Source organism: Kwoniella shandongensis, chromosome 3 (genome assembly GCF_008629635.2).
Source record: "Kwoniella shandongensis chromosome 3, complete sequence".
NCBI lineage: Eukaryota > Fungi > Basidiomycota > Tremellomycetes > Tremellales > Cryptococcaceae > Kwoniella > Kwoniella shandongensis.
Genome location: NC_089289.1, coordinates 163,334 through 188,879, shown reverse-complemented (window position 1 = coordinate 188,879; position 25,546 = coordinate 163,334). Strand labels below are relative to the sequence as shown.

General features: G+C 48.4%; 11 protein-coding genes across 11 annotated transcripts; 7 read left to right on the top strand and 4 right to left on the bottom strand.

Moving 5' to 3' along the window:
* Positions 1–4,421: 4,421 nt before the first annotated feature.
* Positions 4,422–7,525, top strand: CI109_101442 (uncharacterized protein; the record flags this gene model as incomplete). The annotated part of the gene is made up of 5 exons (XM_032006276.1): positions 4,422–5,786; positions 5,841–6,269; positions 6,330–6,984; positions 7,033–7,212; positions 7,284–7,525. 5 exons carry the CDS (start codon positions 4,422–4,424, stop codon positions 7,523–7,525), a joined length of 2,871 nt encoding a protein of 956 aa, XP_031859489.1.
* Positions 7,526–7,969: 444 nt separating this feature from the next.
* On the bottom strand, positions 7,970–10,613 carry CI109_101441 (uncharacterized protein; the record flags this gene model as incomplete). Its single annotated transcript, XM_032006275.1, has 8 exons — positions 7,970–8,229; positions 8,305–8,514; positions 8,572–8,929; positions 8,988–9,173; positions 9,238–9,383; positions 9,437–9,464; positions 9,511–9,642; positions 9,699–10,613. 8 exons carry the CDS (start codon positions 10,611–10,613, stop codon positions 7,970–7,972), a joined length of 2,235 nt encoding a protein of 744 aa, XP_031859488.1.
* A 984-nt stretch (positions 10,614–11,597) lies between these two features.
* CI109_101440 (uncharacterized protein) lies at positions 11,598–13,179 on the top strand (the record flags this gene model as incomplete). Its single annotated transcript, XM_065966977.1, has 11 exons — positions 11,598–11,655; positions 11,717–11,751; positions 11,814–11,978; positions 12,047–12,151; positions 12,209–12,325; positions 12,384–12,477; positions 12,534–12,583; positions 12,641–12,799; positions 12,851–12,905; positions 12,964–13,048; positions 13,098–13,179. The coding sequence occupies 11 exons, from the start codon at positions 11,598–11,600 to the stop codon at positions 13,177–13,179; spliced, it is 1,005 nt and encodes a 334-aa protein (XP_065823049.1).
* A 169-nt stretch (positions 13,180–13,348) lies between these two features.
* CI109_101439 (uncharacterized protein) lies at positions 13,349–14,057 on the bottom strand (the record flags this gene model as incomplete). Its single annotated transcript, XM_032006273.1, has 2 exons — positions 13,349–13,947; positions 14,036–14,057. The coding sequence occupies 2 exons, from the start codon at positions 14,055–14,057 to the stop codon at positions 13,349–13,351; spliced, it is 621 nt and encodes a 206-aa protein (XP_031859486.1).
* Positions 14,058–14,477: 420 nt separating this feature from the next.
* On the bottom strand, positions 14,478–16,489 carry CI109_101438 (uncharacterized protein; the record flags this gene model as incomplete). The annotated part of the gene is made up of 7 exons (XM_032006272.1): positions 14,478–15,177; positions 15,250–15,490; positions 15,547–15,714; positions 15,790–15,992; positions 16,037–16,125; positions 16,181–16,283; positions 16,341–16,489. 7 exons carry the CDS (start codon positions 16,487–16,489, stop codon positions 14,478–14,480), a joined length of 1,653 nt encoding a protein of 550 aa, XP_031859485.1.
* Positions 16,490–16,724: 235 nt separating this feature from the next.
* Positions 16,725–18,112, top strand: CI109_101437 (uncharacterized protein; the record flags this gene model as incomplete). The annotated part of the gene is made up of 7 exons (XM_065966976.1): positions 16,725–16,994; positions 17,053–17,160; positions 17,216–17,290; positions 17,391–17,458; positions 17,515–17,663; positions 17,762–18,021; positions 18,068–18,112. The coding sequence occupies 7 exons, from the start codon at positions 16,725–16,727 to the stop codon at positions 18,110–18,112; spliced, it is 975 nt and encodes a 324-aa protein (XP_065823048.1).
* Positions 18,113–18,217: 105 nt separating this feature from the next.
* On the top strand, positions 18,218–19,531 carry CI109_101436 (uncharacterized protein; the record flags this gene model as incomplete). The annotated part of the gene is made up of 4 exons (XM_065966975.1): positions 18,218–18,387; positions 18,433–18,484; positions 18,543–19,369; positions 19,411–19,531. 4 exons carry the CDS (start codon positions 18,218–18,220, stop codon positions 19,529–19,531), a joined length of 1,170 nt encoding a protein of 389 aa, XP_065823047.1.
* Positions 19,532–19,652: 121 nt separating this feature from the next.
* CI109_101435 (uncharacterized protein) lies at positions 19,653–20,128 on the top strand (the record flags this gene model as incomplete). Its single annotated transcript, XM_032006270.2, has 2 exons — positions 19,653–19,959; positions 20,019–20,128. The coding sequence occupies 2 exons, from the start codon at positions 19,653–19,655 to the stop codon at positions 20,126–20,128; spliced, it is 417 nt and encodes a 138-aa protein (XP_031859483.2).
* A 425-nt stretch (positions 20,129–20,553) lies between these two features.
* Positions 20,554–21,961, bottom strand: CI109_101434 (uncharacterized protein; the record flags this gene model as incomplete). The annotated part of the gene is made up of 2 exons (XM_032006269.1): positions 20,554–21,167; positions 21,274–21,961. 2 exons carry the CDS (start codon positions 21,959–21,961, stop codon positions 20,554–20,556), a joined length of 1,302 nt encoding a protein of 433 aa, XP_031859482.1.
* Positions 21,962–22,281: 320 nt separating this feature from the next.
* Positions 22,282–23,424, top strand: CI109_101433 (uncharacterized protein; the record flags this gene model as incomplete). Its single annotated transcript, XM_032006268.2, has 5 exons — positions 22,282–22,443; positions 22,553–22,735; positions 22,813–22,898; positions 22,959–23,046; positions 23,134–23,424. 5 exons carry the CDS (start codon positions 22,282–22,284, stop codon positions 23,422–23,424), a joined length of 810 nt encoding a protein of 269 aa, XP_031859481.2.
* Positions 23,425–24,119: 695 nt separating this feature from the next.
* On the top strand, positions 24,120–25,406 carry CI109_101432 (uncharacterized protein; the record flags this gene model as incomplete). Its single annotated transcript, XM_032006267.1, has 1 exon — positions 24,120–25,406. One exon carries the CDS (start codon positions 24,120–24,122, stop codon positions 25,404–25,406), a length of 1,287 nt encoding a protein of 428 aa, XP_031859480.1.
* Positions 25,407–25,546: the final 140 nt, after the last annotated feature.

Genomic DNA, 25,546 nt, shown 5'->3' with positions numbered 1-25,546 from the left:
CACCTTAAAACGGCGCCATCTGTGGCTTCTTGTTCTGTCCAGGTTTTTTCTTGCTCTGTGCCGGTGGTTTTGCATCCTTAATGACTGATACAGCAATGGCAGAGATGAGCTGCCTTCTATCAGATGTGGTATGTGGTTGCAAAGGTGAGTCAAGGGGGTGGGGTAGGTGAATGATTCAGTATCAAGAGAGAAATCTTGCCAAAATAGAGCTGGTAGGCAAAAGTATTCGAGATTGAGGAAGAAGACTGAGCAGAAAGAAACACTTACTTGCATTTATACCCGGAGGCAGTGTATCCTTCTCAAGTCAATAGACAGACCTGCTTGAGTTCCTTTGAATAATGGTGAAACAGATGAATGCTGGCTATGACATACAATAAAAGAAGTGAGCCCTATGACAAACTTGAAGACAACTGGCCATCTACACCTCAGAAAATGTGAATGGTCTTTTGCCAGTAACGAGACGGCATGTTTCATGCTACATTGATGTCACTATCCCTTTGATTGATCAGGAGACACAAGGGGTTTCTGTGACGTGTCATGGTGGCATCATGGTGATTGTGTGTCATGGCCACAGTTCTCATCTCACCCATATTTAGTACATATCCTCAAGACAGATTGTGGCAACACAACCAAGGAAGGTGCCTATGCAGATACACAGCCATCGGGAAAGGAAGCATTTAGTAGGTGTCCAGTGAAAGGACAGTGTAGCAGCCTTCTTGTCTGATTCACCCAGGTATTAGTGCCAGTGGTTAAAGCAGTGATAACAGTGGTGGCAAAGACAACAGCAGACGCTGCATCTGCAAAAATTTGTTGGACAACTTCAGTGACATGCATTTTCTTTTCCAACTCAAAAGTGGGGAAATATTCATTCAACACAGAAGGGTGTTGTGACTGATCATAACCGACAGTAGTATACAGCATACTCTAATCAAGCATCCCATTCTTGTCTCTGTATCAAGCACTGTAGAGAAGCGCTGTAGAGAAGCCTTTTAGAGAAGCACTGTAGAGATGTTTGCTTAGTAAGGTGGCCGCAATCTGTCTTGGTGGAAATAAGGTATAAAAGACCATACTCTCGTAGAACATGTTTTGATCCTTCTTCCCAAGGATCAAATTGTCATAAGTTACTCCTTGACCTTACCTTTGATCTCCAACTTGTACATCTTTGTCGGATCCTTCCAAGCTTGTCATCACCACTGTTGACCAAGTCACAAGTACCCAGTGGCAAGTCTCTTTGCCACCCACTTGTTAAACTTCTACTTTCTATCTGTTTTTGACTTATTGGAGGTCACCAAGGACAGCTCGTAACAAGTGGTAAGATATTGTATGGTGTTGTGGCAGAGATGTTTGTCGCCTCAGTTAGTCCACAGTGCAGTTACAGTGACAGGTATCTGATGTGCCATGAATAATGAAAGGTAAAGTAAAATGTTTCTTCAAGACAAACACAGAAGCGAGTCCTTTAGGGTTGTTTTACATCTATGAGATCATTCTCATCATTCATTACAAGTGGATACAATACTTCACAAGACAGCAATGGAAATCTGTCCTGTTGTTGAGACTTTCCACTGTCAGCTTTACGTGTTGACAGCAGACCTGCCTACACTTGGCTGTGTTACTGTCAAATATGTATTTACAGTCTTCAAACAAGGTACAAAACACCAATTGTGACCAAAGGGACAGTTTCAGCTACAGCTACGGCCACTGCCACAGCCACAGACCCCGTCTCTGAATGTATGTCCCTCACAAACAGGACCTCTCATTTCAGATGGTAACGCTTTAGATCACTGCCTTTGATGTTGCTAGCAGTGTTTGAACCACAAGAGCTGGAAGTCTGTTCTTCAGCTGTTGAGTAAGGGTCAGTGTATCTTGGTTCCAAAGGTGGATGTGCAGAGTGTGATGTTCCTGTTGTCATGCTTGAATTGCTGAACTGAGCAATCTGTTGAGCAGTGTATGAGAGCGGATCAGTAATCAGTGTCTGCTCAGACGGTATGGCTGTCCCAGTTGGAATTCCTCCAGTCTCACTACCTCGAGTTCCAATACCTCCTGTCTCACTACCTCCTGTTCCACTGTCCTCCGTCCCACCATCTCCTGTTCCACCAGTCCTCTGAGAATGAAGATCTTTCAGCTCATGATAGGCAAGCACAACATCATGAATGGATGTCACAACTGCTATTTGTTCTTCCTCTGATTTTTTAGAATACTTCCCCAAATCAGAAGCATAATTGAAAACATGAGTCTCCAAAAGACTTTGGATACCCTTTGTGTTCATGTGTCGGAGAGTCTGGAGACTATGGTCTTTCTTCATCCAGTAGTCTGTTGCCTGATGCATGCTTCTGTGTGTCACCATTCCTAGTCAAAAGTTTGCAGCACGGAGTCAGGGATTTGACAAGGCAGAGAAGTAATGCTAAGTTGTGCATGACTCACTTGGCTCCTCCAGTCCATTGTACACCTCTTGATATCTGTTCTGAGCTATTGTAGCTTGCTTCACAGCTTCCAGCTCCTCTGGACTCCCTGAACTCAATGGCAGAAAGCGCTTCCTCCATTGGCGGTCAGTACCCCAGCGGGGATGTCGAACCATGTCTGACTGAGGCTGAGGTCCAAAGTGGAAAGAAAATGCTGTTTGCACAGAGATGACACTGGTCTAGCACCTCAAGACCACCACGTAATGGATAATCAGACTATGGTGAGATCAGACTGTATATAAGGGCTATATGCTATGATATGGTAGCTTGTTATCATATGTGTGGCAGATATTTTGTGATGTGTGTTATGGAATTTGAGGTGTGGGAGAGTGGATGGAGAGAGGTAAAGCCAGAGGATGATTCAACAGAAAGATGGAAGCAGGAAATGTGTTGGTGGGTGGCAATTTCCTACAGGCCAGACCATGAAGAGTGCCACCGGCAAACTTCACTGCTGCCTGGCAAGCGGAGAAAGAGTACAAAGGTGATTGAGAAGACCTTTGCAACCGTGAAGCTGAGAATCATTTTGAGTTCTACATGTTCGCAAAACAAAGTCTTCCAGTCCACTGTGTTGCAAGCATTTTTGGGACATCTTCACTGACTGCTGGCCTTCACATGCCCCTGAGCGGAGAGAGGAAGCAGAGACCATGAAAACCTCCAACAGGTATTGTCTCATGTATGTACAATGCTCTGAACAAGCCTGAGCACTACTGGTGTACCAGTCACACTGAGCCCATGAGCTGTACCACACTGACACAAAGACCATACCACATTGGCATGGTGCCTGTTCATCAGGGTTTGCACTGCGAGACATCTGCTACACTCAGGCTAAGTTTCTTATTTTTTGCTGTGGTCAACTGCATTCTTCATCGTGTTGTTCTGTCCTTATTCCTGTCTCTGTTCCTGCCATGTCACGCCGGTACGGAGGGGAACGGGAGGTGGCCAAGGGAAAGGACAGTGTTTCGGGCGTGCTGTACTTTTGACCAAGTTCAGATGTCACAGGTATGATGACAACACTGGTGATGATGACAAGAGTAGTGGGGATGACGACAAGAGGTGTGGGGTTTAAGACCAACTGTGTGACTGTATGAGTGAGACTCAGATAATGATACTCAGCTGGAAAAAGCTAACAACTAACTACGGAAGGAGGTGGGATATATATACCTTTTGGAAGTACATATTTGCCACCCAGATGTGTTTGAGAACGGTTCATAGAGCTGGTCTTAGATACGCTCGGTTTGGTCTCTAAGACCTGTTCTTAGAGACGTTCAGTTTGGTCTCTAAGACTTGTTCTTAGAGACGCTCAAAGAGATTCCACACGTGGGATTGCACGTGCTGTAATTCATTACATTGTTGTTGGTCACTGATCAGGTCATGTTGTATTTCATATTTATTACATAGTGGGGAGAATATGGCCAATGGAACTGATATCAAGCTGCGCCTTGTGAGCACACTCCCGCATACTCAGTTTCTAGACTCATTTCATCAGATCTGTCAGTACCCTTGTGTGGATTCTGGGTTTTCCAAGATAGATAGGACATGGATTCACTGCGCACTATGTGGTAGGACAAGATAAGGTTCCGTCGCAGGGTTTGTTTGATTCCCGCTTCCTTTGGGTCCAAAATAAACGTGCGCTAAGACCAATAACCATCATCACAATTCATCGCTTTCTTTCTACTGCAACTCGTTCTCCACCTCTGCATCTCACAAACAGCCTTACAACCGTCTCTCATCGATCAGATCAACTTGCTGGGAACACGTACGGAAAGGTTTCTCGGAGATCTCATAACACGCTTCGTCTGCACCGGTGTGCCTTTGCCTGCAAATCCCTTTGTCGCGACGTTCTCGTTGGATTCGTCAAACCGAATGGACCGACTCGCCATTCCTGGCGGCTTCTACGCCGTGCTTCCCTTCCGAATCTACCCATGACTACCTCCGTAAAGGCAGGACAGGAATCCTCACAGCATGTCGCCGACATCAAATACATCTCAAGACCTATCCCAGTCTCCATTCACTCCTTCTCGACCATTAGGACGGCCGACGATTTCGAGATCACCTGTCATCCAACCGCATTCGCATTCACAGTCTCGACGTAGTCCTCGTCTTTCCCCCATCTTGAACCACCATCATCCACAATCACCCCAAGTAGATCCGAACCAACCTCAATTTGCAGAACTTCTCACTCCGTTAAAATTACGTCGAAGACGAAACCGTCTACAACCGGATCAACAACCTACCTCCCTTCCTCCTGTAGCAGGTCCATCTCGACTGGGTTACTATACTCTCGAAGGTGATCTTTTCCGAGGCGCGATAAGAGATCCAACGGTACCGTTCCATCATTTCGTAGAAGAAGACGCTGTGTCCCTGGGAACGGGAAGTACTTCGAGTTCAAGTTCGAATTGGTCTTGGGGTTCAGGGAACTTTGAGCGAGCACGAGCGGTCATTGGAAGAGTAGGAGAAGCGTTAGGTGTGAGAAGAGGGAGTGGATCATCAGGTTCCGACTCGAGTACTTCGGATAGTGGAGATGATGGTGATTCTCGATCTCTCAGCTCGGCCGGAGGTAAGAAGCGGAGAAAACGACGGATGAGCCATAGTCATAGATTGAGTCGGACATTCACCAATCTCAGTCGACAAACATCAGGAAGTCCGGAAAGACCGAGACGACAGCACTTACCGAAAAGAAGGGAGTTTACATTGCTGTTGCCGCCGAAGCAGGACGAGGTGGATCTTGGAGTGCGGACATCTGTGTCCTCGTCGGACCGGGAGGCAATAACGCTTGTGGAAGGGGAGTGGAGTCCTACTTCCTTAGGGAAGAAGAAAGAGTACCCACCAGATAGAGTGATCACAACACCGTCGCTACCTGTCGTGCTTGATCACATACGGTCTGTACGACTCGCAAGCGGATATACTCCTCTCGACACTACGCCGCTTCCTACACCTGGAATTACACCCAACATCGCTGTTCGACGCGGCGGTTCTGCACCTGGTCGAACTCGAACGGCGAAGGGCTCGGCAACATTTGCAAATCCCCCACTCCCTAATCGTCCGCCGCCTGGGTCTCGCACGCAATCTCGACTATATGCTCTGCGAGGAGACACCCCCGCGGATCTAGTCAGACCGAAATCTGTCTCGGACTTATTAGGCCTTCCAAGTCCAAAATCAACAACCAGTCTGGCTTCAATGAAATCCGAGTTCATTCTTCCTACGCGACCCACAACACCTGCGATGGTGAGAGGTGATTCCGACGGGAAGGCGAAAGAGAAACCGAAGGGATGTTGGTGGTTGGACGTGTCCTGTCCCGGTTGGGAAGATCTCAGAGATATCGGAGAGGTGAGTGGCATAGCCGCGAATCCGGTTGATGACAGGACTAACGAGACATCGTAGCTGCTCGGCCTCCATCCGCTTACTCTCGAAGATGTACTCCAACAAGATCCACGCGAAAAACTCGACACCTTTGATAAGCTTGGCTACTATTTCTTAGCCGTCAGAGCTCTGGATGAAAGCTACTTCAAGTACACGCCTGGTTCTGCCAACTCGTCAGGAGCGACTCTGGTCGAACCACCTCATGGCAATATCAAACGTAAGGACTCACACGCGGAGAGTGAAGTCGGCGAGGATGATCCAGAAGCAGAACACAAAAAGGAGGGGAGAAGAAGAGGATGGGGAATGGGTAGAGCTTCAGGGAAGATGGCTGCCAAGTCTGGAGAGAAGGTGGAGATCATCGAAGATAACCCGGGAAAAGAAGGTCTGGAAGGTGTAGGAGTGGGAGCTTTGAACGTATATCTCGTGGTCTTTGCCGATGGTATCGTCAGCGTGAGTCTCCATCGATTTTCACCGCAGACGTACACCCACTAATACCGAACTGCCATCTAGTTCCACTTCGAGGATATTTCGAAACACACCAAACGGGTGCTAGAACGTGTTCTGACTCTCGCCAATCCGGATCATGGCTCCGACTGGATCGCTCATGGATTGCTAGACTCCATCGTTGACGCTTTCTTCCCGTTGATCCGATATGTCGATGGAGAAGTAGACGATATCGACTCCCTCACCATCGATCCGACGACCGATCCCAAGAAGACGACAGCTTTCCTCGAGAAAATCAAGGTTAATTTGCCCGAATCGCCATCATGCTCCGGGTTTGACCTGAATGAGAAGACCATCACTGAGAAGACAGGACTGCCGACCACCACTCTATGGCGCACACCGAAAGAGAGAGAGAAACGACCGTCAATTGTCAAGCGGTTACGAGCGAGTTTCCCAAACGCAAAGCTGTACATGCCCCGACCGCTCGTTTACATTCGACTATTCTTCCTACCTACATCGTCGGCTGTGAGGAGAAAGTACGAGCAAGCTCCTGAGGCGGTTTTTGATCGATCGACAATGTTGAAGCGAATCACGGATATGAGGAGGTTGGTCACTGGTCTGACGAGATTATTGGGAGCGAAAGGAGCCGTGATCAATCGACTGAGAAAGAGAGCGATGGAAGAAGCTGGCACGGTCGAAGCCTATATAGGCGATGTAGAAGGTGAGTCATCATCCTCGGTTGAATCAAGGAGCTGACCATGTTCCGCAGACCATATTCTGCTGCTTCAGACAAGTTTGTATCACTACGAATATATCTTGGGACATTGTCAACCGGCCTATCTATCACATCTCAATGTGTCATTCTCTTTCGCAAGAGGAGGGACAGATCAAGCGATCTTAGCATTGTCTGTCGTAGCATTCTCAATCCTGCCCATGCAGCTCATTCTGGGTAAGTGATAAAACTCTATATGTTTCCTCAGATTGGCACAAAAACGCTTACACCTCGTCGCGATTTCACAGGTCTCTTCTCGATGAATATACACATACCGCATAATGGCGTCGCCGAAGCACCTCACAAAGAACCAGACGGATCACAGTCCCCTTTCAACTATTTTGGCGGGATCGTGGTTGCCATTTTCTTGGTAGCATGTGGGATGACGATGATCATCAGATATTGGAGATGGTTAGCGAGAAAGAAGTGGGGGAAATTAAGAGGTGTCGAGGTGCCAGAGTTCTGGGAAGCGTTCTGGGGTTGGAACTAAGGAGCTAGAGCAACCCATCTCCAAGCAGAGAAGGACGATTTGGAAAGTTGGGGAGATGTCCCATCTTGGGGATGGGTTGCTTTGCGAGAAGGAACCAGCAAATTGGCGATAATCAGAGTTATGGGCTGAAAGTTAAGAAGACAATGAGATGGGTCAAGGTTATATCAAGCATAATATACAGCATTCGACGATATACCACAGATACGATACTACATACTTGTACAGTACATACTTAATGAGATAAGATGAACGCTCTTTGTGCTTCCGATTGTGCATGCAGTTTTAAAGCAAATCGATTCTTGGACAAGTGACAGCGGTGACATGCGAATGTTGCTATGCGGATCTACAAGTTTCAAAGGGGAGAAGCCTAGTCGTAGCTCTACAACGACTCTTCAGGACAAAAGACACATACAGTTGCTAAGTTACCAACTCAAACATCGCCTTTCAAAACGTTTCTATAGGTGAATCACGTCCACCATCCGCCTTCTTCTCGACCTCGAACCACTCGATCGACTCCTCAATCTTCGCTTTGAGTCTCTGCACTTTCTCACCAACTTTACCATCTCCCAGCCCTAACACTGCCAGATCGGAATACGCGTACTCGATCCACTTTCTTGCTTCTACACAATTCTCATCCACGTCGTCCGCATTCTGTCGCCACCAGTAGTTGCGTAATTGTTCCACAGAACTCGCTCTTGACAGATCTCATTTGAGTCGTGTGAGAATCGCAATGTGAACTTTGAGTAGGTTGATGACTACCGCAAATGTTTGTGGCGTACGATGACCGTTGTAGATCACCAAAAAAGCGGCATGAGCTTCAAGAAGGCTAGTCAGGGCCGTGAGGAGAGTGATGTCTGTTGCTGGTGAGATGATCAGGGCGATCCGACCAAGACGGTGAAGTAGATATGGGATACGATATCCAGTCGCTGGGAACTCGCTCAATAGTTGTCGCAATTGCCCTTTGAGGAGTGCGTATTCCGACATAATGTCTGGAGCGGTTCTTCAATCAGCAGAGGAAGCCCATCATGAGACACGGATGGACTCACTCGTCTGACCAAGCTCAGAAAGCGACACTCCGACACCTTCTGCCTCCTGCTCCCAGATACCTCCAAGGGTCTTCATCACCTCGAAATACATTGTATCTTCCACGAAAGCCCAAGAATGCTTGGGACAACCGGTACATAAAGAGGTCGAAACTCGAGGATCCAGCATTTCCATATCATCTTCCTCAAAGAGCGGTATGAGACCCTGTCCTTCGCACTTCTTATGTCGAACAGCCCAAGTGAGATCGACGACGCGCTCCAGACACGAGGTACAGGCATTATCGTGCTCGAAACCGAAAGGAAGGAGCGCGTTGTCCCGCAGATAGCGTGGAAGACCACGGTCGATGTATGAGATGGTCACCTGTTGCCGGTGCTGCGTAAGTATCACTTTGGTGTTGGCAGCATCAGAAGGTACACACCTCTTGCCCTGGTGCGATGGGACTCAAAGCAACTAATCGCATTCCCATCTTGGTCGTGGGACCTACAGGAAACACTACCATTGCGTTTGGTCGACAGGAATGTTGGAAGGAGGAGACCGGTCGCGACAGTCCCATACCAACAAAGTTTGCCGAGGTATCGTGGAGTGGAATAACGCACGTTTGGACCTAGCCAGGCTTCAGCAACGGTCTTCGCCCAACCAGAATTTATGTGAATCACAAGTACACGAACCCTCCTAACCAGCTCTATCAGCTCCTCGCGATCGTACAGAAAGTACTGCCCATCATCGAGTTTGATCTTGACCACCATGAAACGCTCAACTTCCTCAATAAGGCGTTCGGTCTGCCATTGATTCGAGCCTTCGATTGATTTGGGAGCTGTAGGTTTCAATGTTGTCAGCCTGAATTGGGGATCATAGATTAATACTCACCAAAGTGATCAGGAACCGGGTCACGGTACTATGCAACGATTTGTTTTAGCGTTGAACCCTCTGCCAACACTCACTTCTTTGATCCTGTCTCGGTCCCAAATCACTTTGGCAACCAAGCGAACCAACGTTGGCGGAACGCTGAATCTATGCCTCTTGAGTGCTCGACATTCTTCGAAATGGGTATAGGCATTGTTGGCGTAACATTTCTGTCCAGGTCAATCAGCACCACCCATACTTCAATCACCTGATTGCATTGACTCACCAAACTGCAAAACCTCATCACCTTGCACCCACCACAACGGATCATTTGATTTTCACACCATGCCACGCTCTTTCCGCTGAGCTCAGAGATACCTTTTGCATTCATCAAACATCCTCCGCAGTGTGTGTTCAGTAGAGCAGTATTGAGAGTTGGGAATATCGGTGTGGTCGAAAGGAGCGTCTTTCCCCTAGCGATAATGTGGGAGTTGGAGGACAAGTGTACGCTTCGACGTTTGAAGTCAAAGTCAATTTTCTGGACTGGCGAAGGAGTGCGAAGGGGTCCGTGGAACGTGTTTGATGGTCCGGCGATTGGGGTGACAATTGCATTGATTTCATCCGGGTTTGTTGTGTCTTTTGGGAGGCGGTGGAGCGTCCCAGAAATATCCGAAGATCTTGATGAGCTCGCTGGTGATTCCTTTTCGGTCCTCGGCGGACTCAGACCGGTCCTTGCTCTGATTTTACCTCTGCGAGCCCACTTGCCCCGACGCCCATTAACCAGGCTTTTAGAAGAGGGTAAGTTCGTCCTTTCCCGTTCCATGGGGTATGCCATTCTGGGCCCGCTGTCCCCGAATGAAGAATTATGTCCGGGTGATTTGCGCACGAGTTCGAAAACATCATCCTCTAAGGTGTCGCCAGCGGGAGTGTGTGACAGCGTTATTGGGTCTGATTGCGTTCTTCGACGTTTCCCTGGGGATACGTATGGTTTAGGTGAACCGAGAGGAGGTAAAGAAACGGATCTGGGGCGTTTCGCATCAGAATGATGATGTCGAACCGAAGGAGGCGATTGAACACTAATGGGAGAGGCATGGGATGTAGAGGAAATAGGAAAAGTAGGAGAAGTCGGCGGAGAGGGAGAGGGAGACGAAGGGGGAGAAGGAAGTGAGGTGGTGGGAGATCGTGGGGATTTGGGTGACATTACAACATCGAGAGACGGAATGTAAGAATGTCAATGAGCAAGTGAAGAAGTCGTGAGAGGACTGGTATTAATAGTGTCGAGCTAAGGGATCAAAGCTGGAGAGGGAGGGAATGGAAGAAGAAAGTCAATAGTTCGTGGGAATTGTATTTGCCACCCGAATCGACTTTGACTGAGTGAAAATGCTCAACCTTGTTATAAAGTTGGTATTGCATACTCCTGTGAACAAACTTGCAAACTTGTTCACTTGATATATGCTACAGGTGCACTCAAGCTACCTTGAGCAGCTCGTGTCGCCAAATCACTACAGGATACTGGTGATTTCATGCCATTATTGTCTGAGTTGGACGGAGTCTGTACTTAGGTGAAATCAGCCGCGTCGAAACGACTCCTGCACCCTGCTAGTGGAGAGCACCGGGTCCTTGGACACGACAGATCACGGAGAAGGACGAGGCTTCCGTCTCAGAATCGAATCCAGTCCATGTATATGTAGACCCAGCCTCGTGCGCAGTGAGAGTGTCCATCATGACTACGATTACAAAGTGAGGTCTGAAGGATATTATCTCAATTGACCGATTTTCTTATGCCACATCTACGCGCGCCAGCTGTTGCAGTCAAGTGTGAGATCGGCTGCGGCAGCTATCTGGAAGTGTACTTGATGCAGATACCAAGCTGACAATGCGCGTTGCATGTCATCTATTGCATCTCATCTGAACACCGACGATATGTCCCTCTCCTCTTCAACTCCAGTGGTCAATAGAAGTGGAGGTCTGTGCGATGACGCTGCCACGTGGACCCCCGCGCTCGTTCGCGATTCCTGTAACTTACAATGACCGCCTGTTGATAAATGTCGTCAGCGTCAACTGAGTCACTTCTCTCTCATCCTCACTTGAATTCCATATCCAACCACAGAGAATCCTTCACCGAGCGAAGTCAGCAATACTGCAACTCGATAAGCGAATATCATACAGTTCAGAACAACTCATCATGTCCGGAGATAAAGCTCAACTGTTAGCGATGGGCTTTGACCCTGCCCGAGTTGATTGTAAGTTGATATACTTCTTCCCTTCTCGTTTACAAACAACCCACTGACCTACTATCTCTAGGGGCGTTGAAAGCAACTAAGAACGCCGGTCTTCAAGTGAGCTTCCTGTTCTGCACCGTTCTGAAAAAGCTAGAAACTCACTCGTTCATTTGTTCTAGCCTGCAATGGATCACCTCCTTGCCAATTCCGAAAACCCGATTCCAGACTTATCAAGTGCGACAGGAACTGGCGCCGAAGACGTCGACGAGGACGACGAAGATGCTGTCAAGGCACATATCAAGAAGATGGGAGGAGAAGTCAACGATACAGATCTGGTGGCAAAGGTTAGCTATCTCTTTCTCCGATCGTCGAAGATGGAAACCAAGCTGATACAATTGTTGCTTTCGTGTAGTCTATCAAATGTAGTGAATGTGGGAAGATATTCAGAAGTGAAGCTACGGCGAGCTTCCACGCCGAACGAAGTGGACACGACCAGTTTGAGGAAAGTACAGAAGAGGTGAGTCAGCTAGTCGACTCGCAGGCACCGGATTACAGAGCTGATATAGGATCATAGATCAAACCTTTGACGGAGGAAGAGAAGAAGGCGAAGCTTGCCGATTTGAGGGAGAAGCTTGCGGCAAAACGAGCAGTACAGTCGAAGGAGCAAGAGAAGGAAAACAAGGCGAATGAGGTGAGCTTACTCTTCCTTGTATAAATCAATGAATCAAGCTGACCGGTTTCTCGTCAAGGCGCTGAGAAGAAAAGCTGGACAAGATATCGGCAAGGTCAAGGAAGATATGCAGCTCAAGGAGATGCAGAAGGAGGCTGACAGGAAGAAGAGAGGTGAGTTGCACAGATTGGACACAGCGATCTGTCATTGCCAACTGACCACCATGTAGAGAAACTTGAGGACCAAAGAGCACGAGCGGCAATCAAGGCACAGATTGAGGTGAGTTGTTTGACGGCCAAACATGTTCCCGATCTCTTAGCTGACCTAATTTCATAGGCGGACAAACGTGAACGGGCAGAGAAAGCTGCAAGGGAGAAAGCGCTTCGAGATGGGACTTCAACACCTCCAACTGGTGTAGCTACTCCGCCCTTGAGAGCAGCCGCGACTCCAGCGGCTGCTGTGAAGAGCTCAGAGAACCCTCAGACCCGATTACAGGTGAGCTGAGTGGCTTTGAAGTTCTGCGGGGCCTCAGCTGACAGATCATAGGTCCGTCTGAGCGTCGGAGGAGCGCCTCTCACCAAGACGTTCCCAAGTGATAATAGTGAGCTGGCTATCTATCCATCCATCTTCAGTCCAAGGTGCTAAACTCTATTCTCTAGCACTTGTCGACGTCGCAGAATGGGTCGCCTCTGAGAACTTGGCATACAATGTCGATACCGTCACCTTCGCTTCCACCTTCCCAAGGTGAGTGAGACGTGGTTATGCTGCAGCTGTCACTAACGAAGTATCGTAGAAAAACATTTTCTCGAGATGAGATGAAGAAAAGTCTGAAAGACAATGGACTGACACCGTCTGCGGTCCTAATGGCAAGCTAGGCGGGGAATGTGGAAGTCCAGAAAATATGGGATCGAGATAGGGTCAATTGCATCGCATACAGCATGAGATTGGAAGGGATGGGAGGGGCGATGGCGGAATGGAACGCGTTGTTGCAGAAGGTAGTAAGATTGTATACAGTATGAAGAGTAATGAAAATGCTATAGCTAATCACTTCTGATACTCTCCTTGCCTCTCTCTCAAGATCATCTCAGCAATCTCATTCCTACTCCGCTCTTTCCCCACTTCCGAGTCCACCTCTCTCATTACATCCTGATACTCCCTCTCTCTGAGAACTAGTAATTGTCTTCCAAATTTGTGGACATGATTCCATTCCGATCTCGTCTCGCAATGAACATGTGTGAATCCTCTGAATTCGTAACGCTCGAGGAGTTCGTTGGCTGTTTGACGGATCGATTGTTTCATCAAGTCACGGTCTTCTTTGAAAGGTGTTAGGACGAAGTCGGAGTCGGAGGATGAGGGGTAATCAGGCATAGAGGATGACAATGGATTAGGTTTTGACCAAAGCTCGATATATCTTCGGGTCGAACTTCGCATCATCAGATGATACAACTTGAGCCCCTTCCTCCTAATCCTCTTGAGCTTGGACCCGTCCTTCGTGGTGGTCGTATTGCCAGCCGCGTGGGGGAGATGGACGATCGTGATGAGTGGATAGAGGGCCCATGGTCTTTCGAATTTGAGGGGGTTGCCACGTACGACTCGAGTGAGGAGGATTGCAGATGCCGCGTGGGGGGAGTTGGGATCGAGAACTGCGTCGCGGATGTGAGATGGAGAGGGATGTTTGTCAGCTTATAGACACATTTCGTTGCGCGTGAAGGTGTGGCTGATGTCACTCACGGGTATAAGGTGGTAGCTGCATCTTGGACAGGGTTGTAGCTGAGCTTCTGAGGTGTCTGGGTATAGAGGGTAGGGGGAATGTCTGAAGATGGATAGGGAGGGACGATAATCGCTCCCATAGATGGCGTACACCAGCCTAAGACTCGTTTTGCGTCCTCATCGCTAGATACTGCATCCTTTATGGCCTCTGGCGACACATCTTTTGAGAGACTCCGGTGATGGTCAGTCCTTTCACCTGCTTATTCCCAAGCTTTACTTTACACGTTTCACCATTCCTATGGAGAACAGATCATTGTTAATTGAATGGCACGTAGTAGCGGAATCAACAACTATCGAAGGAGGTACGTGATGTGATCAGACGCTGTCTATCCAGTGGACATGACTTCTACGATATACATTTCTCTATGTACATAACGGTGAGACCTACATGGCCCTTCCCCACTCATCTGATCAACCTCCACGCTGTCACCCATAACGGTAACCAGACGACCAACACTCCTGGCCAAGCGAAATTCCCATATTCTATCCATTCTTGCTGTATATCCACCCCTTTCCCATGTAACATCGCCACCAGAACCATCGGGTTCATCCCCAATACTGGTACTCTCAACCATGTTGGTGAGGTTAGATAGAGCAAAGCTATGGAAGCGAGTAAGATTGCTTGTGGGAAATTGATCATTGCCAAAGTCGGTATCAATGCTCCGTAAAGAAGTAAGGTTAGTGATTCGAGTGATTTCTTCGCATCTCCTTTCGGAACGGGTAATGAGGATCCTAATCCAATCGCGATGAGCATCGGTAAGATCGAGTCCATCATTGGTATACTCGATATTCGTATACCGAGAGCAGCTATCACGGCAGGTATGAAACTCGGTAACATGTGGAATAGTCCGCCCAAGGGGGAAGGACAATCGAATCCACCTATCGTAAGACTTGCACCGAGTAAGACCGCCGCAGGGAGATAATGACCGACAGGTATGAACCAGTCCGGTCGAGGGAGGAGATAGAAAAAGTATGAGGCGTGAAGACGTTCGAGTAGGTTGTTGAATGATCGTGAAGTCGATTCAAGGGTCCGGCCTAGCGTGTGAAAGCCGTGAGGGCCGGTTGCGGGTGTACAATATAGTGTGAGCGAGTCGATGCGGTGTCTGAGAGAAGCGAACGTCAGCGTGACCTTGCAACGATTGGATCCGACTATCAGTCCTGGAGCGAGCACTCACCTTGCCAAGACACCGTGTGCACCAGTCGCTCGGCCCAACGCGGTATACGCAAAGTGATGCAGGAGATGCTTGGCCGCTAAGACGTAGGAGCTAAGCCACGACGGAGTGAAGGGTAGGAAGCTGATTTCTTCTGGCTCATCTTTGATATCGTGATATCGTGGAAGGACACCACCGGAATGACGTGCGACATGTGCGACGGTGTTCACCACATCCTGATTCGGTAATCGACCGTTCACTCCCTCTACAACAAAGAAGTCAGTCGCATTCACTAAGGGGAGCAGAGATACGGTGGCGTACCATAAAATAACCCGAGATGGGAGAACGAATGACCTGGATAATCGATATTCAAACCTGTCCATATCACACCAGGCAAGATGGAATGGTATTCCCTCATAAACCCTTCCAGACCTGACATGTAATCTTCCCCAACGACGAGAATGAAGTCGAATGCCCAGTGATTTTGACCTACAAACCACATGAAACATCATTAATCACGCTGAGAGAGGTTTCTTTCGCAGATCGCAGTGAAGCTCAACCTACCTCTTAGGAAATCGCCGAAAGCTAATAACATCGCTACCCCTCTCAAGTTCGGTCCTCCATCTCTTGACAACCAGTTCGCTGACAACAGGATAGATTCCGTACCAGCCGATCTTGGAGGTGTTACGTGGGCATAAGTGGATGTTGGCGTGCTCCCTGTACGTAAACCAGATGCTGAAAAGGTATTTTGCAGGTATGTCGAACGTCTAGGTTCGAAGTCAGTCAACGTCAAAAGATGGTCGCAACTCACTCTTGGATTGATGAATTGGCAATCTTCTCCAGTTCATCAAGATATAGGTCTGCTTGATGCACATTTGCCCAGTCGAAATACATCGTAACCTAATGAACAATATCGGTCAACACACTCTCATAACTTGTGGATGGTTAGACCCACCTGAGCCGGTTGCAAAGCATGTTCATCGACGTATGTCCTCTTCCACAATCCTTCGTAGGGCAGAGCTAGGAGCCATAGCACTCCTACAGTCGCTAAAATGGCCCTGCGATTGATCTTGTATGAGTCGAGACTCCTGAAGTTTGTGTGACGCATTGCTCACCGTATTAGGGGGACATGTCGCCAGACCGAATTCAACATCCTCTGTCTTCTAGCTATCGTCTTGGCCAAAGCAACATGTTCCGCACTGTAGTTGACGCTCTTTGGATCTGGTGGTGGTCCTGCCGGCTTCCGCCGTAATCTAGCGAGCATTGTAGTCCTTGTTCAAGGTAACTTCATTGAGGAAGAAAGTAAGACCAAAGATCAACAAATCGCGTCGCTGTACAAAGGAGGGCTGTGCGGAGCCCCACCTCCATCTTTCCCTCGTTATTGTTCTCTGAGACGTGACCGTGATAAAAGCTACATTTCCATCATTGTTTTGATCCAATTCTTCCTTCCATACATACGTCTCAAAGTACAAAATGTCCTCCTGAGATACCCGATCAGAATGGCGAAGAAAGGGACTACGAAGCAAGTCAATCCTGGTGATTGGGTTTGGGTCGGTACGGAAGTCCAAACTCCCGACCAGATCACACCGCTTCATCGACGTAGAGCTGCAGGGTTAGCTGGAGGAAAGATATGCTCATTCGACCTTACACCCCCTGTCCAGACGACCAAGGGCGAAAAGGGAAAGGGAACAACTGGCAAGGACGCTACTTGTCGACCAAAGGCATGTAAATGTTGTCCGAGGTGCTATAACTACCTGGGAGCAGATCAAGTAAGTTGAGTCAACCGTCGCGCGAGGGAGGAAAGACCAAGCTGATCAAAACGTTTAGGTGTTCGCACCTGATGCGAAGGACAAATTTCTACAGGACAATCTTTCCGAGCTTCCTGAGGAGAGAGATGGTCCTGCCGGTCTTAGAAACCTCGGAGCGACGTGCTACGTGAGCTGCATTAGCCATTTTGAGGACACTAGCTGACAACGGTGACATATTGTAGGCAAACGCCTTCCTTCAACTATGGTTCCACAATGTCGCTTTTCGCAATGCTGTATACAGTTGTGTCACATCTGAGGTACGTTTGGGTTGTGTAATGTACAGACTGACGTTCGCAGAACACCCCTCTCTTTCACCTCGCATTGGTCTTTGCCGGGCTTGAGTATTCCGACCGGAAGGTCGTAGATCCAATGGGGTTGATTGACGCCTTGAGACTGAACAGAGGAGATCAGCAAGACGCAGCAGAGTGAGCTGGCGGTTCTATCTAGATAGGGAACAAAGCTCACTTCTTCATCCACTTAGATTCTCCAAGCTGTTCATGTCTGTGATCGCGTCTGAGTTCGCGAAACACCCCAATCCTCAGCTTAAGACAGCCATCACCGACCAATTCGAGGGCAAAACGCAATACATCACTCAGTGTCAAAGCTGTCGCTATGAAAGCATTACAGAGAGTAAGTCTCCTTCTGAACAGCCCATCGCTCATGTATAGACACTTTCCTCGAGCTCGAACTTAGTCTGAAGGAGAACACGACCCTTCAAAATCGTTTAGACGTTCTCTGCGCGCCTGAGATCCTCGATGGTGATAACAAGTACAACTGTCCAAGATGTCACGGTCTTCGTCCAGCTACAAGGAAAGTCGTCCCGTCTCAAATACCGAAAGTGGTTCATCTTTCCCTCCTACGGTTCGTCTTTGACTATACGAGCATGTCAAGGAAGAAGAGCAAAGCGTCGATAATCTACCCAAAGGAAATTGTCCTTGCAAACAGCATATACGATCTGAGGGGTGTGATCACCCATGAGGGTACCAGTGTGAGTTTTTCCAACGGTGTGTTGGTGTTTGCTGATATTAATGTAGGCACACCATGGTCATTTCATATGCGACACATATGACGAGGTGTGAGTCGACTTTGTATGTACGTCGCTGATATTCAGAGAGGACTCATGGTACATCTGCAATGATGAAGAGGTCACGAAAAAACCCGACCGACCAAAAAAGAGGCTGAAGATGGACTTACTTGTCAACCCAAGCGACGAGATCTCAAAGGACGCCTATATGCTGGTGTACAAAAGACGAGATGGGAAAACGGAACCAAACCCGCCTCCGCCTATAGTCCTGAATAGAGTGATAGCGGACAATGCGGCACTCCACCGTGAGAGAGCGGAACATGGAGCCAAGTGAGTATCAACATCCTCCAGATACAATCGCTCATAGTGTGTTAGGCGCGAGGCTCTTCTGGATGAATTTGATCATATCAAGGGAGCAAAGTTGGAAGTACTCAGAGCGTTGCCGGGTGTGAGTATTCTTTCACTGCCATTGTGCTGATCAATAGACCGATCACATCGTGCCGCGAGATGCTCTAGCGAATTGGATACAAGCAGCCAGCTATGCCGATCTCCTTCTGCCGTTCGACATGTCCCCATTACTATGCGACCACGGAGGTATCGATCCAGCAAAGACCTCAGAATCACGACTTATCTCCGACCGAGCCTTCGACAAACTTCAATCATACACCGAGCTACCAGATCTTGACATCTGTCAGGTGTGCGTCGAGGACGAGTTCAAGGAGCGCTTATCTCAAGCAGCTACCGACGCCCAAGTTCAGACTTTCGATTCGTTTGATAGTATGTCTGACTTGGCAGATGAGTGGATTGTGCCGAAAATGTGGTTGGAGCAATGGAGACGTGGCAGTTTACCCGACGGGACACTACCCACCAACGCCGAATACACCCTATTCTGTGAGCATGGTAAACGGGCTCCTAACGAGCGCAACTCGACGATATCAATATCTCCGGAAGCCCTCGCGTATCTGAAATCTACCATTGGCGACTTTGAAGCCTTCCAGGAGGACGAGCCGGAATGTGAGGTATGCTTGCAAAGCGTCATGCTGGACAGAGATAACGAAGCTGCTTGGCGACTAGATGTCAAGGTGGATAGGATGATCAAACGCGGTTTAAATCCCAAACCACCTGCTTTCGGCATTGACTATTTCGCTCTCTCGGAAATCTTTGTGAAGAACTGGTTCGAGTATATGAAAACACCTGGTCCGAGACCCATGCTGGAAATGGGATTGTGCGAACACGGTATGCTCGATTACGATCCGCAGACGGAGAAGCCGGATATCTTGGAGCAATCAAAATGGACAAAGCTCTGTGACAAGTGAGTAGCGTTTTAGGGTCGCATAGCTGACAAGGAAACAGATATGGTAGACCGGAAAGAGAGATCGTGGTTCAATTTGGCTCTAATCCCTTGCCTGGAAAACGAAACAATATCACATACTTTAGTCCGAAAGTGTGTGAGCCTTGTCACGTCGCCAAGTAAGTTCTGACAGTTACAAGTGTCTTGCTAATATGTAAGATTGTCTGACTACGAGACTACTTGGGTACGAGTTGTATTTTCCCGCGATTCGACGCCATCCGATACGAGTTCCGCTTTTCCCAAGATGAACGGTTTCAACCGATCTCTCCGATCCCACTCTACCAAAGAGATCAAAGTTGAAGCGTCGAAAAGCACCACAATCAAAGATCTCAAAGTTGAGATCTTACAGGAAACCAGGATCGTACCCATTCTCCAGAAATTGTATTACAAAGGTCAGGAGTTGGGGAGTGATGAGACGCTGGGTGGGATAGGTTACTTGAAGAATGATGAGATTAGGTTGGTAGAGATTGAGGAGACGGGAGAGATGGGAGAGGATGTGAGACCTAATGGTGGAGAAGGGTTTGGCGGGACAGCCCTGTTGTCAAGGATCGGTGAGTGTTCCGACTGGTACGGAAGTGTAATACCAGATGGCTAAATCCGACCGCTGCAGCGTGTCCCGACTGTACATTAGAGAACGATGTTGCGGCATTGTGTTGTGAAGCATGTGGAAGAGTGAGTTCCACCCCGACCGGCGGATTCGGCAAACGTACATCAGGCTGATAACAGTTCGAACGCCCTTTTAGCCATTCTGCGTTTGATCAAGTTGTGGTATATCCCGCATAAAGAGAGTTACTTATCAGCATTGTATATATCAGTCGTGTCATATAACGAGTCTAATGTCATTATGAAATACTGCAAGTGTGTTCACCAGCTGGAAGCTGGAAGCTTTTGTGCTCTCCATGGAAGGGGTCGAGGAGATGAGTGCATCAAGTCTGGAAAGTCCTATCCTACCCAGTCAGCGAGATGCTTCCCTTTGTAGCTGTATGAGAAGATGACCATTTTTGTGAAACAGCAACTCGTCGCACTATGGAAGGTGAAGATGATTTGCATACTTTACAACAGATACAATGCCATGCAATGCGACATGCCACAGCCAATTCCCATCACAAACCCCAATCCAAACCCATAACGCGTTTGGCCAGTTGTCATCTTCTCCACGGCTTCTTCTCCAACTTGTCACTAACCCTTATCCACCCTTTCGTACCTCCTTCCCCTCCAAACTTCTCCTTCTCTATCTTCAAGAGCTCACTTCCCTCCCACCACGCTCTCGAATCATTTTGCGTGTTTGATCCTGATCCAGATAACCGTACGGGACACCAACCCAGATGTTCTTCGACCAGATCAAAAACCTTCCCATTCTCCTTCGCACTTGCACCCGTCCCAGCGTTTGCAGAGCGGAATGACCAAAGTCCGACTCTCCTCTGACAGATTCTACAGCTCACAACCTCCGTCTTACTCGCCGACGGAGGAGAGGCTATAATATCAACATGTGTACTCTTATTTGCGTTCGGTTGATAAGGATACCATCCGAAAAATGCAAGTGAAGCAGCGAGAGGTGAGATCGGAGTTGAAGCCTGGTTCGATAAGTGCGGTTCGAGAGATGATGTTAGGGCTGAAATTTGTTTTTCGGTGAGAGGGGAGATGTGGTTTATTGCGCTGGATTGGGTTAGACACTCGACGGTGAGACGTTCTGCGAGGGGAGCGAGGGAGGATGATATTTGGGGAAGGAGGAGGTGCCGTAGTTGGGTGAATAGTTCATCTACCAAGCAGTGAGGTACAAGTCAAGTCAGCACTTAGCCCATATCCACACGACATAAGCTGCTGAGGAGCTTGGTGGACTATGAAGGGGTCCGCCTTCCACTCACCTGGACTTCTTCGTATTCTCCACGCGCACCCTTTCCCATGTCTGATCATAAATCCACTCGCCAACCTTCTCGCCACTTCCAACCTTATCTTCTCATCTTGTATATCATTCAGTCCTCCCAGTCCCCACTCCGCCTTACACAAGCTGCATTTCAATCCTTCTTTCCCATAATTCGTCCATCCGTTAAGTGCTGCTCGGATAGGGGATAGTGTGTTGGGATGATGGGCCGAATATGAATATGGTTGGAATGTCCGTAATCTGGCTAACATCGCCAGGGGTGAATAGGGCTCGTATGTCGTCATGGGGTCTGGTAGAGATGGTAATGGCTGAGTAGAGGGGATGATCGATGTTGATTGTATCAGAGAGGGTAGAGGGGGATTATATATCCTCTTTCTCCTCTTTTCAGGCTTAGCGTGATTGTGTTCGAACAACGAGTCGAGTTCGTCATAAAGCCTCTTTCTTGAGTATCGATCTTTCTCATCAGGAGTCGATATTGATAGATCCGAATCGATGATGTCTACTTCTACGTCGGGGACTAACGAGTCGAGAGGCGGATGAGGTATCTCTTCCCCCACCTCGGGCGAAGAAGGTCCGTTATCATCGTCGTCATCGTCGGAGAAAGCCCATTCGTCTTCCGCGTAGAGGAGTCGAAAGACATCGCGGAGGTCATCGTCGGGAGAATCGCTCATTGCGAAGCGGGGACCAAGATGACCTTCGAATACGACGAGTAGAGTTGAGATGGGTAGTGTTCAGATGAGAAAGAGAGGGGTTTGATATTCATAGCGCTCTTGGGTTAAACGCGAAGTCGAGAACAGGATGGACGGAATCAATTTGTTCGCAAAGGAGAGAAGTTTCCACGTCACAACTTGTTCGTTGTCTGTTTGTGCAAGAGACCCATCAAAAGGGGATGCAAGCAATGCCCTTCCTTAATCCTTTTCCACTTCAATCATTCACTGATCAGCACTAGACCCACATACGCCAGAGAGATCCTATATACAACCACCTCGGGATGTCGTTCGACCCTTTCGAAGTGCGCTTGCAGTTCCTCCAATCAATACGCAAGCTCAACGCTTCACAAATATCGATCCAAAAAGTCGTCAGCTTCGCAATTAAATACGGTTCGAGATGTGGTGAAGATCTCTGGGAATGTGTCATGGAAGAGTGTGGGAAGGTGTGTGAATCTCTCCTCGATCAGACCTCCTCTATCTCTTCATTACTGAAGGTATGGGCAAGACAATAGCTGATATGATATGATTTGATTTGATTGCTTCATGTCGTAGGGCTCACTGAACACACGTATCAATATACTGTACTTTCTCGATTCACTCGTCGAAGCTTCTTTGACAATAGGTCCGACCGAAGCTCCATATCCAGAATATGTCACGAGGAATCTACAGCAGATCGTGGACAATGTTGTCCCCGAAAGGAGAGAGGGGATATTGAACCTGAAAAGTGCGAGACAAGTGAGTTCCCTCTGATCCAGCTTCCCTACTTGTGTCTGCCCGAATCGGACCATGTCGAAGCTGACGAAATTGACCAGATCCTCGAGAGCTGGAGAACGAGACGTGTGATCGATGCAGGTGTAGTTGGGGAGGTTCTGAAGTCGCTCGAGGGGAGAAAACATGGGTATGTCGCTGCGTCAACACCAAGGGGTATTATCTAACCCGATTGTTATTTCCTCTGCAGCCCCGACTCATCACCGAAGAAACGATCACATGAGCAGGCGTTCTCGAAAAGTGAGATACTACGGAGGATGGAGGAAGATAGAGAACGTGTGAGTGAGAGTGGGGTCCGGTTCTCCATACTCGCACTCCACCTGTGAAGGGTCCATCAACAAGGCTAATCTGGATATACGTACCAGCACAAACGCCTCCGAGAACGAATATGGATACTACCCATACCGCCTCTCGTCCCTCCCAAACCCTCACTTCCAGGCCCGTCCCCCTCTCCATCTACTACATCACCTTTCACCCCTGCCTCTCCTTCACGGCGCTCACACAAAATGCCTCCGCCACCACCACCTATACCGTCAGGAAGTACTGGTGCTGCTGGTGTGAGTGTGGGTCAAAATGCATTGGAAGTGGAGTTTGAGCAAACTTGGGAAGGAGGGAGTGATTTGGATGAAGAGGAATTCGCGAAGATGAGAGAGTGAGTAGCCTCAAGCTAGACGTGAGGAGGGATGAGGGAAGAGGGAGCCTAATAGCTGATTTTCAGCTCATAGGGATATGTTGTCGGCGAAGTTGGATTTAGCAGAAGTATCATAGATGGGATTTTGAGCGAAAGATTGGAGAGCCGTATGACGTAGAGTCAATTGTACTATAGCATGTGTATCAGTCCATTAGACACCACTAACATATCATATTTCGCACATGTATGAGTATCCCATAGCAACACCGTTCTAGACTGACTTGCCAATCTCATTTTACCTATCTCGACATCCTACTGCCGACCTCCACTATCACTGTACTTCTCACAACGAATCAAACCGGTTCATAGTAAAGAGCGCACGGACCGCCACCAATGGTTGAAAGTGCTTTCATATGACAAGAACCGCTTTATCTTTCCTCTTCCCTCTTCTGATCGCTCCGTCTGTTTTGTTGGCGACACCTCGTTGAAAGCTTGAGAGACACAGTCGTCAGTACGTCAATCCTTCGTCGAGTGAAAGGTTCACTCTCATCGCTGATGGTCTTCAAGTCGTGATATTCGGAAAATCAGCTTACTGTCGATCTCCGTCAATCCTGGTCTTTCCTCGTTTCCCCTTATTCGTCGTCCCGTTTCGGTCAGAGTGGGCAGCCCTACCTACAGTGATATAGTCGTTCGTTTTCCGGACCCTCACGCTCGTCAACCATGTCGGATTGGCCGACTCTCCAAGAACTCTCAGAGATGGTATCTCGCAACAAAGCTATCATCAAGGACAGGCTGGGAGCGACCGGCCACCCACCAATTCTACATAAACAGGACGATATCGACGACTGGCTTGCTTCTGACGAAGAGGATGAGGATGATGATAATGATACTATGGAAGAAGAGGAGGAGGAGGAAGTAGAAGAGGAGGATGAATCCGACGCTGAAGCTACCCTTCGTCACCAACTTGCGATCATAGCAGAGGAACAAGACCGTATCGATCCATCTTATATTCCACCACTCCGATCACCTGACTCGTCGATCCCTTCCACTGTTGGGTCTACACAGACTGGTGTTCGAGCATCGAAGAGGTTGAAAGATCGACAAGGAAAAACTGCTCTATCACAGACGACTGCCACAGAAAAAGCACCAAACCGTATCAAAGTATTCTGCCGTTCACTGGATGGCCAAATATTGGATGGCCGACGAGTATATGGCCAGCCAATGAACAGTCAAATCAGTCTCCAAGAATCCAGTAATCTTTCGTCGACCACCACGCAAGTTGCCAAAGCAACCCAAAATCGTGAGACCAATTCATTTTCCCAGCCTGCCAGCGAGGGACTCAGACCAGGAGTCAAAAGAGGAAAGAGGAATGAGAATAGCCTCGCTGCGAAGGAACCGGAGGAAGAACGAACCTCGAAGAAGATTCGCCCTTCGCCACCTCACCAATTCGGTACTGAAAAAACCAACCCAGCCGAGATTCTGCGAGGTATTGATCCAGCAATATTACAAGCACTTGTTCTCACTATGACAAAGGATCGAGCTTCCATCCCGTCATCAGCAAAAGAAGAAAAGGCAACAACTGGTCCACAAGACGGTTCCGCAAAGAGTCAGGTGCCAAACTCGCAAAGTCGCGCTCGTGCTCTCGGATCCACCCAAACGTTTGATTATGGCAGGCCAAGTTTCTCAGCAGCAACACCTTCCACAGAAGAAGACGACAAACTGTCCATCCAACTACAACTGGCTCGCGCTGAACTTGCTACGAAGACGAAAGAATTCAACGACTACAAAAGACGATTCGCAGCCACGTTGGCGGCGAAAGATAAGGAGATTGAGGAGGGAGATATCGCTTATGGGAAGTTGGCGAAGGAGAGAGATAGTCTGCGAGAGGAGGTGGAGAGATATAGCAGGATGATTGAGGGTGGTGGGCGAGGGCGAGTGATTGGGGAAAGAGTCAACATAAGTTGGAGAGAAATGGCAGATGTGATTGAGATTAACGATGATAAGTAGAGATCATTGAATAGGATGAGATGTACTGTATACAGTATCGAATATTGTACGAGCAGCTTGATCAGTTGTACAGCACATATGAAGGTGGCGCCATCACCATCAGGATGATCATCATGCCATTCCTAAGAAGTTTGAGTACC